Genomic DNA, 13,681 nt, shown 5'->3' on the forward strand with positions numbered 1-13,681 from the left:
GATGAGTGGCATTGTGTAACAGGATGTATAGGTGTATGAGTACATATGATGAGTGAGTACATGTATGAGTGACTGTATAGGACTGTTGGTGAATGAGTGGATGTGTATGTGGATCTTAGAATTACTGAAGAGGTTGTTGTAACTGGTATTGGTATGTCCATTGTTTTGAAAATGTTAGTCTCTATTTTTGAATGTGTGTATCAAAGGTTATATTAGGGTGAGAGGAGGTCTGCCACTCTATCACAAGGATGATGTCATCAGTGATATCATCAGTGATGTCATTTGAGATGTCATCAGTGATGTCATGAGTGATGTCACTGACCATGTCATGAGTGATGTAATATGTGACGTCATCAGCAGTGCATTGCGGGCGCGCGAGTTATAGTTAGCTGAACTAACTATAACGGGGGAATTTCAATGGTTTTGTACAAGTGAAAAGTCCAGCTAACTATAACACCCCTGAAACCTATGGTTTTTTCAGTGAATTTCTGAGGTTTTTTAAATGCTAATTCCTAACTATAACGTGCCTGAAACCTATGGTTTTTTCTGTGAATTTCAAAGGTTTTTTAAATGCTAATTTCTAACTATGCCTACAGAGATAGGACATGTGAAGAAAGAAGAAAAAATGCACACAAAGAAAAAAAAGAAGTGCAGAAAGAAGCAACAGAAGTCCTCAAAGACAAAGAAAAGTGCAGGAAGAAGGATAACGTGCAGAAAGAACAAAAAGAAGAGCAGAAAGAAGCCTTGTTGCAAAATCATCCTGTACCCTCAACTTTTTCAGACGGATACTGGTGGTAACTGAGTCTGACTAACCAGTCCTAGAGCCAGTGCTATGTTAAAAGACACTTAGAATACAGTGAAAACACCTACATACACTAGGGAACATTATGCGTTGGGGTCCCCCTGTGATTAGTATGACCTCCTCTGTAAGCCCCTAGTATATAATAGGGCAGGGGGATTAAAACTACCTCTTAAAACAGGCCACAGGGCATTTTTGCACACGTTGACTCAGGCCCCGTCCCCTCCCTTCACCACTGTGTAAACACGCCCTGTGTCCATTTTTAGTTGGGAGATTAAGTTCATTTGAATCCTGAGGGTCCCTAGGGTCCAACTAGCCCACTAGGTACCTCCAGTAAGTGCCACAGAGCTGCGTTTCAGAGAGGTGTAAAAAGTGGCACGGCCTGGACCACCTCTCTGCAATGCAGCTCAGTGGCGCTTACTGGAAGCACTTGGTGGGCTAGTTAGCCCCCAGGGGCCCTCAGTATTGAAGGAAAATTATATCCCCAATTTAAAACGTGCCATAGTGCGTAATTGCACACGTCACCTCAGGCCCCGTCCCCTCCCTTCACCACTGTGTAAACGCGCCCTGTGGCTGTTCTAAGTTGAGAGATTAATTTCCTTTGAATCCTAAGGGTCCCTAGGGTCAAACTAGACCACTAGGTACCTCCAGTAAGCGCCACAGAGCTGCGTTACAGAGAGGTGCAAAAAGGGGCTTGGCCTCAGAACACCGGTCTGCAGCGCAGCTCCCTGGCGCATACTGGAGATGCCTGTTGGGCTAGTTGGCCCTCAGGGACCCTCAGTATTGAAGAGGAATTAATTCCCCAACTTACAATTCACCAGGGGGCGCGTTTGCAGAGTGCTGGACGGAGGGGGCCTGGCGTCTGGCACGATGCCAGTCTTTTATTTATTTTAATTCTTTAAGAAGGGGGGCTGTGTGGTTCCCCTTCTTATTCTAATTTATTGGCCCTGATGACCCCATCCCCCAGGGCCTGTCTCCTAATTATATTTTTTTGACCCCAATCCCCAGGGCCGGCCACTGTTTTTTATTATTTTTAAAAAATATATACTTATAGACACACCTAGGACATGCTGGACAAACCGTAGGTACCTATCACCATGACGATTTGCGTGATATTCATTAAAAGGCGACTATGCATACAATGAATCCACGTGGAATGTATTTACACCACTAGTGAAGCTCTGACATGTCTGATGCCCTACCGTGCCTAATCCCGGTAGACACCCTTGTCGTTTATTTATACAAACATGGGTAGCTATTGACGGGCACATTTAATACACATGCACACCAAGCCATTCAAAGAGGATTCGACAAAAATTCGACCAAAACTATGCAAGAAACCCCCCTCACGGTTAATAAAACACACATCCACTGCCGGATGTGTAATACTTTTTATTTTACTTTCTGGAAAGGCGACGAACATCACTTGAGAGTCACAGCGCGCTCCTGGCAGAGCCCAATGCTGTGTTACACCCACCATTGCCTGCTGAGTGCCACACACCTCTGTGTTGTATTCCACTAGCTAGTGCATATGCTATGACACTCTCTAGCCCATGTGCACTGTAACACCACCCCGTGAATATGTCATGCCACACTTGTCTTCGCACGGGTTATATTGCCCCATCTAACGTGCCTTCCTCGATGCCTATGTTATAACGCACAGTGCTATGCCATACATATTACAATCTGGGATCCATATCTTTGTCACAGTGCATATGCAACGTTACTCTCCCCAGCACATATTTTATATTACAACTTTAGAGACTAGTTAGGTTACACAACACTGCCCTGTGCCTATTACACTCCAAGGCGCATAACGCATAGCACGCGCTAGTGCCTGTGCTATCTCGCGCTCTCCAATGAATCTGTAATTGCGCACAATGTATTGCATATTATATTTCACGCCCGGTTCATCTTATATCACACTTTTTGGTGCATAGTTTATACCATACACTATATCTAGTTTTCATTTTCAATCGTGCTCTCAGGACTATGTTCTATATAACACTGTGTTCACCTACCCTTTTCACGGGCATTACATTTTTTGATGGGGGGTGGAGGGTCAGGGGGTGTTTCTGCCAAGTGAGCCCGGAGTCACAGTCACAAACGTCCTCTTCTTCCTGAATAAAAGTGAGATTATGCTGCATACTTGTTCATATTTTAAGTAGTTCGCACAGACAAACGTTTTAAAAACAATAAAGTTCCTAATACCCACCTTCTCTGAACAGTTAGCTTGCTGCCCCATCCCCCTCCTCCCTATCCTCTGTTGTGTGAATCCATGGACTAGCCTCCTCCCTCCTGCCATGCATGGTCTGATGTGCTGCCACTGCCCTCAATTTAGTATGATGTTCCAGTCCACTCCTCCTGACCTCCATTGCCCAATTCTATGCCCCATCATTGACCTCCTGCTTAAACTCTGTGCTTAGCTTGCTGCCCCTATTCTCCTTCCCCCTGCCCTCCGATGTCTTTGTGCATGCCCCTGCTCCATCCTTTTTGCCCACCATGTTCCATGGACCTGCCACTCCTATCTACTCTGAGTGTTCTGTTGAGCTGCCACTCCCCTCCCACCTGCCTAGCATTGTCAGATGACTGTAATCTGTCCCTGCCACCTCCACCCTGCCTGTCCAGATGCCATGCCCCTATCCTCTTCCTCCTGTCTTACATGGTCCATTGTACTGCCACACCCTTCTGCCCTTCCTGGTCTGTTGTGCTGCAACTGCTCCTCCTGCCTGCCCCGTGCGGTCTGTTGTGAGGCCCCTTCCCCTGAACTTTCTTGTCTGTGCCCAGGTCCTGACCCTCCCTTCTATCCTCTATGGTCCTTTGAGCATGCCCCTGCACCCTCCTTCTTGCCCATCATAGCCATTGTGCTGCCACTAACCCTCCCACTTGCCATGCATGTTCTTCTGTGCTGCCATGGCCCCTCCCACCTTCCCTGTGTGGTCAGTTAGCTGCCCCTGACCCCCTCCCACCTTCCCTCCATGGTCTGTGTGTATGACATCACAGTCTTAGTGTTGCTCTTCATGGTGTGTCTTGCTTCTAGTGCCTATCCTGCCTGACCTCCATGGCTATCTTGCTGCTCCTGCCCTGCCCCCTTGCCCCCAGCCCTCTGTTTACATGTGCAGACCCCTACTCCCTCCCTCTTGGCTTGTCTGTTCCATTGTAATGCCCCTGATCCATCCCTCCTGCCCTTTATGGTCTGTTACGCTGCAGCTTTCTCTCCTGTCTGTCCATTATGGTCAGCTAGCTACCATTGCCTCTTGCCCCTCTATTCTCTGTTGCCCATGTGCATGGTTTTGTCCCCTCCCTCTTGCTTTCTATGGATTGTTGTGCTGCACTCCCGTCCCGCATGCCCTGTGTGGTGTATTGTGCTGCTGCAAACCCTGATGCCTGCTCTGCAGGGTCAGTTTGGTGCACCTCTCCATGTCCCTCCTGTCCTCTGTTATCCAAGTCCATGTCCCTACCCCATTTCCTGACATGATCCAATGTACCATACTTGCGAACATTTTGAACTTGGTAAGAGGGAGATTTTGAAAAAAAAATGGGGTATTGATTTTCCCCTTTGAGTTACATTGAAAAAGAGGAGATTGTAGACAGGAGACAGATCAAATAAAGCCCATTTGAGCTTAAAAACATTGGACGTTTCCTGGCTGAATCGGGTCTGTTGGCATGTATGGTTGTACTACCATTGCCTCTTCCTTCTGCCCACAATGGTCTATTACATTGCCACAGCCTCTCTTGCAAGTCCTGTATTGTTGGTTTGTTGCCCCTGCCCCCCTTTCCACTGCCCTCCATAGTCTGTTGTGCTGCCACGGCCCTTCCTGCCTGCTCAGTGTGGTTAAATTGTTGCCTTTGCACCCTTCTACCTGCCTTCAATTTTCAGAGTCCGTGCTCCTGGCCTCTGCCTCTCAACAGTATCCTAATGAACAACTAGATTGCTAACATTCTATATTTATTACAAAAGTGTGGAACGCCTGACGTCATCTTGATGTAATCAAAACTGTAATACCTAGAGCATTTCCTTTAGAAATTACATATATGAGAGGGTCTTATTGGCATCAAAATTATGGTTAGTGCTCTAAAAGACTAAAATAAGGACATATTTTCTGAGTTTTCAAATAGCGACAAAGCACTTTTAAATTCTTTGTTATCTTTATGTTTTTTTATCCAGTTGACCACTTGATTAAATGTTGCACTTAGGGGAGAGGATGTGGTGTTACTTCCAGAACTGCAGACTTTGCAACTGGGGAACCAGGTTGGAGTTTCTGCTTCAGCTCGACATTCTGTGATTCTGGTCAAATCACTTAGTCTCCCCATGTCTACAACCAAAATGAATTTGTTCTTGTGTGATGTAACCAATGCTCATGTAAAGCACTCCAATACCTGACAAGTCTGTACTATATAACACTGTAAAAACACAAAATAATAAGTGTTTTGCACACTTCTGTCATTGGGCTATATTTGGGCTACGTCTGGGTGATTTTGGGCTACTTTTGGGCTACATTTGGGCTCTTTTGTCTCCGGTGGCCATCTTGGGAGATTTATTTGTTATGAAGTTTCCTAATTTCCTCATGTACTCTCCTCAGTAGGAAATGCTTTCAGTTTTTTACTTTGATTCCATCATGAAGGTATTCAGATATGTCACACATTTGCCATAAATTCTGAATGTTAGCAATCTAGTTGCTCATTAGATCACTGTAGTAAAACTACTGTTCACCATGGAAGTCTGCTCCTGGTATAAAAAGTGCATGTTTCAGTCTGCATGTCAGAATTTTTTAATGAAATAGAAGAGGATTTGAGAAGTCACTCAAAATGTGCCCTCGTTTTCTTTCTTCAGCATTAATCATAATTTCTATGGCAAAATGAACCCCCTCATTGTGTTCCTTTTTAAATTAAATGTTTTAAGTGTTACCAGTTGATTCCAATCAAGATGGCTTCAGGTGTGTCATACTTTTGTCATAATGAAGACAGTAAGCGCTCTAGTTGTTTTTAAGAACACTCTGGGACATTCTGTCATTGGGCTATACTTGGGCTACATCTGGGTGATATTTGGGCTACATTTGGGCTCTTTTGTCTCTGGTGGCCATCTTGGGAGACTTATTTGTTATGAAGTTTCCTAATTTCCTCATTTACTGCAGTCTCCTCAGTAGGAAATACTTTCAGTTTTTTACTTTGATTCCATCAAGAAGGCAGTCAGATGTGTCACACATTTGCCATAAATTCAGAATGTTAGCACTCTTTTTGCTCATTAGATCACTGTAGTAAAGCTACTGCTCACCAGGGGAAACTGCTGCTGGTATTGAAAGTGCATGTTTCAGTCTGCATGTCAGAATTTTTTAATGAAATAGAAGAGGATTTGAGAAGTCACTCAAAATGTGCCCTAATTTTTCTTTCTGCAGCACTAATAATACTTTTTACGGGAAAATGAACCCCCTCATTTTGTTCCTTTTTAAATTAAATGTTTTAAGAGTTACCACTTTAATCCAAGCAAGATGGCTTCAGGTGTGCCATATGTTTATCATAAGTAGGACTGTTAGCGCTCTAGTTGTTCTTTGGAACACTCTGGGAAGCTGCAGTAGAACACAAAGGAATCAACTGACAGTCTCTGCCCTTGTTTGATGTACATGTTTTACTGAGAATGTCAGACTTCATTCTCACATGACTGAGAAAGATAATGTGAATTTACAGAAAATAAGCTCTCAGTTTAGCTTATAGATCACCTTCCAAAACTCTGTGGGAAAAGCATGAGAAAATATTTTTCTCTCAATCATGATATCCCAGCAGAAGGCTTTTTCACATGGTGAAATCACCTTAGAACATACCACAATTCCTAAAATGAGTATGGTACCATCAACAAATGATTTATAATGTAACTAAAGTCTTAAAACCTTCTATTAACTGCAATGCTTTTTAATGAGGTGCTATCATGTATATTGGTCCCAAGATGGCTGCCAACACTTCTTGGATGAAGTGCTGACAGCCAATCAGATCTCAGGATGAGATGTGTGGTTAGGCTCCGCCCACATATATATATGATTTTACTTTTGATTTTCTCAGGAACTACTGAACAGATTGACACCAGACCTGCAAAAGGCACTTCCCTGGCCTGAGGACTACCTCTCTGCCAAATTTCAAGTAATTCTGTTCAGCCGTTCGGGCTGTACCTTGGACTAAAGGTCCCTATGGAAAATTGCATGGGGAAAATGCTTTTTGGGACCCCCCTTTTTTCTCAGCCCCCGCTTGATGAATCCCCCCGAGACTTTTAGGGTAGGAGCGGAGCGCCCCACCTATTTTGAAAATTTCGCGAAGATTCGTCAACCGGCGCCAAAGTTATTCCAAATAGAATGTTGCGGATTTCCTATGGAAACACGGTCCTAACTATAACTATCTACTGGCGACCGCCAGTAGATAATATATATATATATATATATATATATATATATATATATACACACACACACACTATTTAGAGTTTGCTATTCTAAGAAAATGTCTGTCCTTTACATCCCTTCTCTGTCTGACACATCCCAAACCTTCTGACTACTATGAACTCCCACAAACATCCTTCTCATTCTGCCATCCCTCCTGTTTTGCCATGCCACCCAACTAACAGCAAACATGACCATTACATACAAAACAAATCACTACTTCTCCTTTTCAAATCCACTCCTATCCTTCTATCCCTACCCCAAACTCTACTAAACACACAAGAAATCAAGAGCACAATCCTAACACAACTAGTGCACAAGAATTAGAAAAATATATATGTTTTTGCTAACCTTCTAATTCATAATCATGGGTTCCTGGAGTAGCGTGCTACAGACCGCAAAAAGCACTTCAATGCCTCGTCAAGAGTCGTGAGCAGTATATAAATTAATAATTACATAATGTGAGGGTGAAACTGGCATGTTTACCCCACATGGGACACCTGAAGAGGAGTTTGACAAAACGCAGGTTAAACGAGCAATACTGGTGGCCGGTAATGGACAGGAAGTGTTTAGAGACTGTTAAGCTTGCTCAAAGGCTGATAAGAGTAAGGTGGTAAGACAGACTTCTTTGTCACCTGTGCAATTGCCAAGAGAGCCATTGCAAAAATTAGGCACAGATATTGTAGGGCATTTCAAATGTATTCCGCCCTCTGAAAGATATGCACGCATGCTGGTGGATTACACCAAGAAATAGGCGACTTCTCAATGTTTGGGTGCAGTAACATCCAAGGCAAACATTGCTTTCCTGAAAAAAGAGTTTTCTAAGGAAGGGATTCCCAGAAGTTATTGTGAATGACAATGGGATGCAATTTGTTTTCCAACCAGTGCAAACACAGTTCAAGGGTTGGTCTATTTCTCACCAGCACACAGCACTTCATTTGCCATAGGCTAATGGATTAAAAGAGGTGATGAACAAAATGGTATAAGGTGTGTTCAGAGATCATTGCAAATTAAGGTGTCTTTGGTGAAAGCCTTGAGATAGACTTTGTGGTTGTATAGGCCACACCCCATTTTGTGACTGGCATCCCACCATTTGAAAGTTTGAGAGGGAGGAAAGCCGGAACCAAGTAAACTCCTAGTTGGTTATCCTTGAGATACTCCACAGAATGTTTTAGTTTGGATGGAGTAGAGGAGAGAGTGGGAAGACACCACGAAAGATATAAAGGATGGCAATCGACAAAAGGGGAAGCACAGGAGGGTTCACACAGTCTCTTGATCCACTTCCGATTGTTCTCAGAAGCATTCCTCCAGCCCAGTCAGAGTCTCTTACCACCCAGGTCCTAGCTGGACAATTCTAACTGGCAAAACAGTGTTCTCTGTGCAGGCCTGGTGAGGAGAGGGCAATTGGTCCACTGAGTGGCAATTAAGGGAACAGTAGATGAATGGAGAATGAAGCAAGGGAGGGCCTCTAAGAAGGAAGAGGCACCCTGTCAGGTACATGTTGATCAGAGTCGCACCCAGGCAATCTGAGCACAACGTTAGGTGTGTGATAATCTGGGGTCGGTCCACAACATTCCGGTCACACACACAACAAAGAGATGTACAATCCATTCCTCCCTGGAAATGAGGCACAACATTCGGTGCACATCGGTTTTGGATGCACCAGACCGCTCCTGTCACTCACATGATTGAAGGTTCGAGAGTTGCATACCTCTCTGGAAATGAGTCACAAAATCCGGTGCATGTCGATATTGGTCACACCAGAATGTTCCGGTCACACACACAGGCGCAAGTTCAGCAATGCCTCAAGAGGTAGAATGAGACACTACTACGGTTACAGCCTCCACCTCTACAGCTCGCAGCCTATGAATCAGACACCACATGCAATGAGCATTCAGTCAGCATGTTGCATGAGAGAGATGCAGCACATTCGACGAAGCAGGACACCCTGGGTTCCATAACCGGTTAAACCAACTAGATGCTTATGCATGCCAAGGTCCCCACAATGCGGGGGCCACACACCTTAGATGCCAGACAGGCTTTGGGGCTCTGCACTAGGCAATATGGTCACCAGGCCTAATTCTTAGTTCCATGCCCATGCCGTGCTACCAGCTGGAATCCAAAAGATGCTGTGGGCTCTTGAGAGCGCACCGCACTTCAGGTGTCACAGGTAGATGATGTGGGTCCTTCATTGGAAATCTTTGATGTCCCAGAGTTCTCCAAAGCAACAGGGGATAAGCTCACCAAGCCCTTGAAGAGCACACTTTAGGATGCCACACAGCAGCAGGTATTCGGCCCAGGTCAGCCACTATTCAGGAAGGGCACACAGTCTCTTTCAATGGTGGTAATCCTCCATGTGCACAACAGTGTCCTCTGGCAATGTGCACCACGCAGTTCCAGGTTCTCTGGTCCCACATCCTCACAAGCGTACCTCACCCTTTGCTGCAGCATGACACCAGTGGTTATACTGGTGTGTGCCTTTGAAGTTGGGGGGGTAAAAAAGGTCACCTTTGAACCACAGACATCTCCCCTAAATTTCAGTCCTGTCTGCCATGAGACCATGGAATGAAGAGCTGAACCTTTAGGGGTGGCTACGATCTGGCTACGGAGGCCAAATGTCAAAACCTCCTCCTACAATCTCTGCAGCCAGGCCTGCAAATGGCAATTGAATTCCCAGTGTGTTATAGCTGTCACTTGGCGAATGCTCCGATGTTCTCCGCCCCAACCTCCAGTGAGGACTGAAGTCAAGTACCCACGCACATACAGAGGTTTAGAGCATAGAAAGGCCCACAATCTCGTAATGGCATTTCTGCGTGAATCATGACAAAGCTGCCTTAAACAGTGGCAAGGGGTTGTCAATACAAATCCAATAGTAGGAATCATTATGAGGCTGTTTCACTGTAATCGACTATTGCAGCCGAAAGTAATATCAACCACTTACCCATGTTAGCTTATGGGAAGAGGAAACCTCATCGGTATCGAAAACACACATGGTTATTCCTCACTACTCGGGGCAGGGGACACACTTGTGTACCTGCCCTGTCTTCCAACTAGCACTCACTTCACCCCTTAGGACATGCCGTTGGGGTATCTGGGTGGAAGGGAAAAGTCCTCTCAGGATCGCTAGTGACTTAGCAGGCCAGTCTGATTGAACGTGCAATTGCGGGAATCAGCATGCATTGGCAGACCGGACACTTATTTTAGAATACTATCAGTGCAAAGCACACACCAGCCTGCAACGGCAGCACAGACACTTATTTTAGAATACTATCAGTGCAAAGCACACACCAGCCTGCAACGGCAGGCCAGACACTTATTTAAGGCACGAGGTAAGCACCACTTCCTAACGTGTGTAGGAAGGTGCAAGTACTGCAACACTGTATTTACAGTGAGAAAGTGCTGTAGGCCCCAAGGCCACCACAAGAGAATTAGTAAAAGCAATAGGTTTGGGGAAACTCTACCTGAAGGGTTTGGGATCTCACAGGGATCTACAGGTTTCATGCAGCACTTAAAGATAACTGAGGTTTAAGAGGAATGTGGTGGTATGAGAAAGCAGGGATACCTGATGCATGCCATGGTTTGTGAAAGTTGCTAATAATGACAATCAAGGACAGGATTCCTTAAGCGGTCCTTCTTGGAGGAGGAGTCCAGGTAGTGGAAGTGGGAAGGTGAATCATCCAGAGAGATATGGGGAAAGAAACTGGGTGGCTGAAAGACTTTGTTTGATGCAAACGTTTTGTAATCATTCTTTAGGTTACACACATGTTACTTATTTTGTTGTGTTTCTTTTTAGTCTCTATGTTTTATGTATTTTCTGTAGATGACGTATTATTTGCATTGTCCTTCCATAAAGGGGGGATGTGTTATGACTTGTGTAGCGGAAGCCTATGATTCCATCAGTACATGATATTCTACTGTGATATCTTACGGGAGCAGTGAGTGTGGGGAGCTGGTGGAGAATCGTCCTGTAACTGTTTGGTGTTGAAATCTGCTGTATTTCAATAAACCTCCACTGAACCAGCTCAAGTCATTTTCTCTTTGAAGGGAACACAGCAACCCTGGCAGGTATTTGTGTGTTAAGAGGGACAATTTGGATGTTGAGAGGGACAATTTGTAATAAATGTGTTCTGGGCGTGGGTTTCATGCCATCTGTGAAGCTGAGAGCACCAGTGTGTCTTTAGGACACACCACGGGTAATCAAACTCTACAGATAGAGATTCTTTGCGTGTGCCATCGTGGGTGTGGAAGTGGACCAAAGATAAAACATTGTTCCCATCACTGACATAAGCTATAGTAATTAAGAAGCATTGAAATATCAGATTGGATGTAGCAGGTGTGATTTATTGAACAACTTTTGATCTGCATAGTAGACCAATATTGCTGGATTGACATTTACAGCATAGTAATAGCATTCATTCAGACCAAAGCATTTTCAAAAAATACTGTTTAACTGATGTCCTCTGTTCGTCCTACTATTTAAAAGAGTATTTAATTTAATTTTACTTGCCAACGTGAGGTTATGTTTTTGAACTATTAGGATACCAAATGGTTATTGTGATTGCAGGAGGTAGTTGCATGCATCTTAAGAGTTACAGGTTTGAATTCCCATAAATGCCCCAAGACGTTCATCATTACCAAGCCATTCAAGGTCAAATTTGCTAATATGTTGCATCGGGCTGCGTCACTTTTGTGGTGCAGCACCAACACAAAATCATTTTTGATATTTACTAAGCCACGCAAAGCCACTTTGCATGGCTTTGTGCGGCTTAGTAAACACAAAGTGACACAAGGCAGTGCTGCCTTGTGCTACCTTGCATTTGCAAGTCATTCCAAGGGTGGAGCATTGGCGTTCCCATGCATTCTCCATGGATTTTGGAGTATTCCCAGATTTACTAAAGTTAGTAAACCTGGGACTGGGTTTAAATGCTACACCTTCCTCAGTGAGGCATAACGAGGAGAAATATCTTTATTTCTCCTTGCTACTTCCTCTTTATATGTGTGCTGCATAAAGAAAGAGGAATATGCCTCTAAGGAATGTTCTTGTGCAGGAACGTGTTAGTTCCTGCATTAAAACAATCCTGTCTTTAACGCAGGCACCCTTGCACCATGGGCCTATAGTGCCTGCATTGATGGTAATGATAGGTAAAGGGTAAGCCCAATAAACCCTTGAGGGCTTAGGCGGATGAATTGGTATAGTGAGGTTGCCAACAAGGGATTTTGTTTGTGGTAACTTGTGCATTGATGGTAGGCAGTACACGGTGATAGCAGGCAGCAGGAGTGTGCCATACCTTTGTAAATATGGCCCATGTTTGCTGTCTCCCTCTCACGCAAAGAAGCACAACATGTTGTGTTGCTGCGTTGCATGAAATGTAAGGAAATCTGCCCCTGAATGATTAATAGTGGGGTGGATAACATTGGAAACAAAATGAACATTCTGAAAGTACCTGTGCTGTTAAATGCTATGCAAGAATCCTCATTAGGTAGCATTAAAAAATAACCCCACCACCTCTTTCTTAAATATTTAGAACTTTGACATCACAAAGTCAAATGGAAAATTAAACGGAGGCCTTCTTACCCTGCAAGTAATTACTTCGGCCATGTTGAAAATCTGCTCGTGTTCTTTTCCAAGCAAAGCGAGTCACTGCTACCACGGTGTTTACTACCTGGACTGTGCCAGCCACCATTCTGGTGACATCATAATAGCCTTTCTGAGACAATCAAGCAGTCAACAGCCAATCCGAGATCGCCATTTAACTGGTGCCTCTCACAGCAAAATAGTGAGAAACGTGTACCATGTCCACGTGACGAGAGATCTTTGAGAAGTTCGAGCAGGTCAAGGACACTTCACAGCAGCATCAGCTTATTATTAAAAAATATGTACACCATAATTTAACCGGAGAAATAATGCTTATTGCTAACTGGTGCCACAAAAAGCGCAGCTGAATTTTCATTCATTCAAACATGACATCATTAATATGGAAAAGAAATAGTCTGTGCAAGGAAATTTAAAAAATCACTGCACAAACGTTCCACGAGCCTTATTAAAATTGTCTCGTTTTTTGCAGCCCTTACAACTCAGTAACTTTGAAAGTTATTAAAAGTGAGCGAATGAAAATATTTTCTCGCATGGAGATCCTATGTATTGATCAAGTATGACGACTTTTCCTGGTGGTCTGATCACAAAATCACCATTTTATTAAATCTGAACATACGATATAATAATATAATGATAATAATTATTATACAATACAACAAAAATAACAGTGCGACTAGATGTCAAAGTGTTTTCCATAAGTAGCTGTAGAGTTTTACTTTTCTTAACACACTTCAATAAAGAAGTTGCAGCAGGAGCGGTATAGTTATCTTCACTAATAATTATTCCAAGCATACAGGAAACATGTCATCTCAGCTCCTCTGCCACAGCAACTGTGTCGCAGAATGCTAGCCCAAGGACCAA

At 43.9% G+C, this 13,681-nt stretch overlaps 1 protein-coding gene across 1 annotated transcript in view; it reads right to left on the bottom strand.

Moving 5' to 3' along the window:
• Nucleotides 1-12,854, bottom strand: part of LOC146862164 (thioredoxin-like) — a 108,615-nt gene extending 95,761 nt beyond the window's left edge. Inside the window, exon 1 of the mRNA XM_085643229.1 lies at nucleotides 12,800-12,854. Within this exon, the coding sequence (XP_085499355.1) occupies nucleotides 12,800-12,823 (24 nt within the window). The 5' untranslated portion in view covers nucleotides 12,824-12,854. The remainder of the gene's footprint in view (nucleotides 1-12,799) is intronic.
• Between the last annotated feature and the right edge of the window lie 827 nt (nucleotides 12,855-13,681).

This window comes from Triturus cristatus, chromosome 2_2 (assembly GCF_964204655.1).
Source record: "Triturus cristatus chromosome 2_2, aTriCri1.1, whole genome shotgun sequence".
Classification (NCBI taxonomy): Eukaryota; Metazoa; Chordata; class Amphibia; order Caudata; family Salamandridae; genus Triturus; species Triturus cristatus.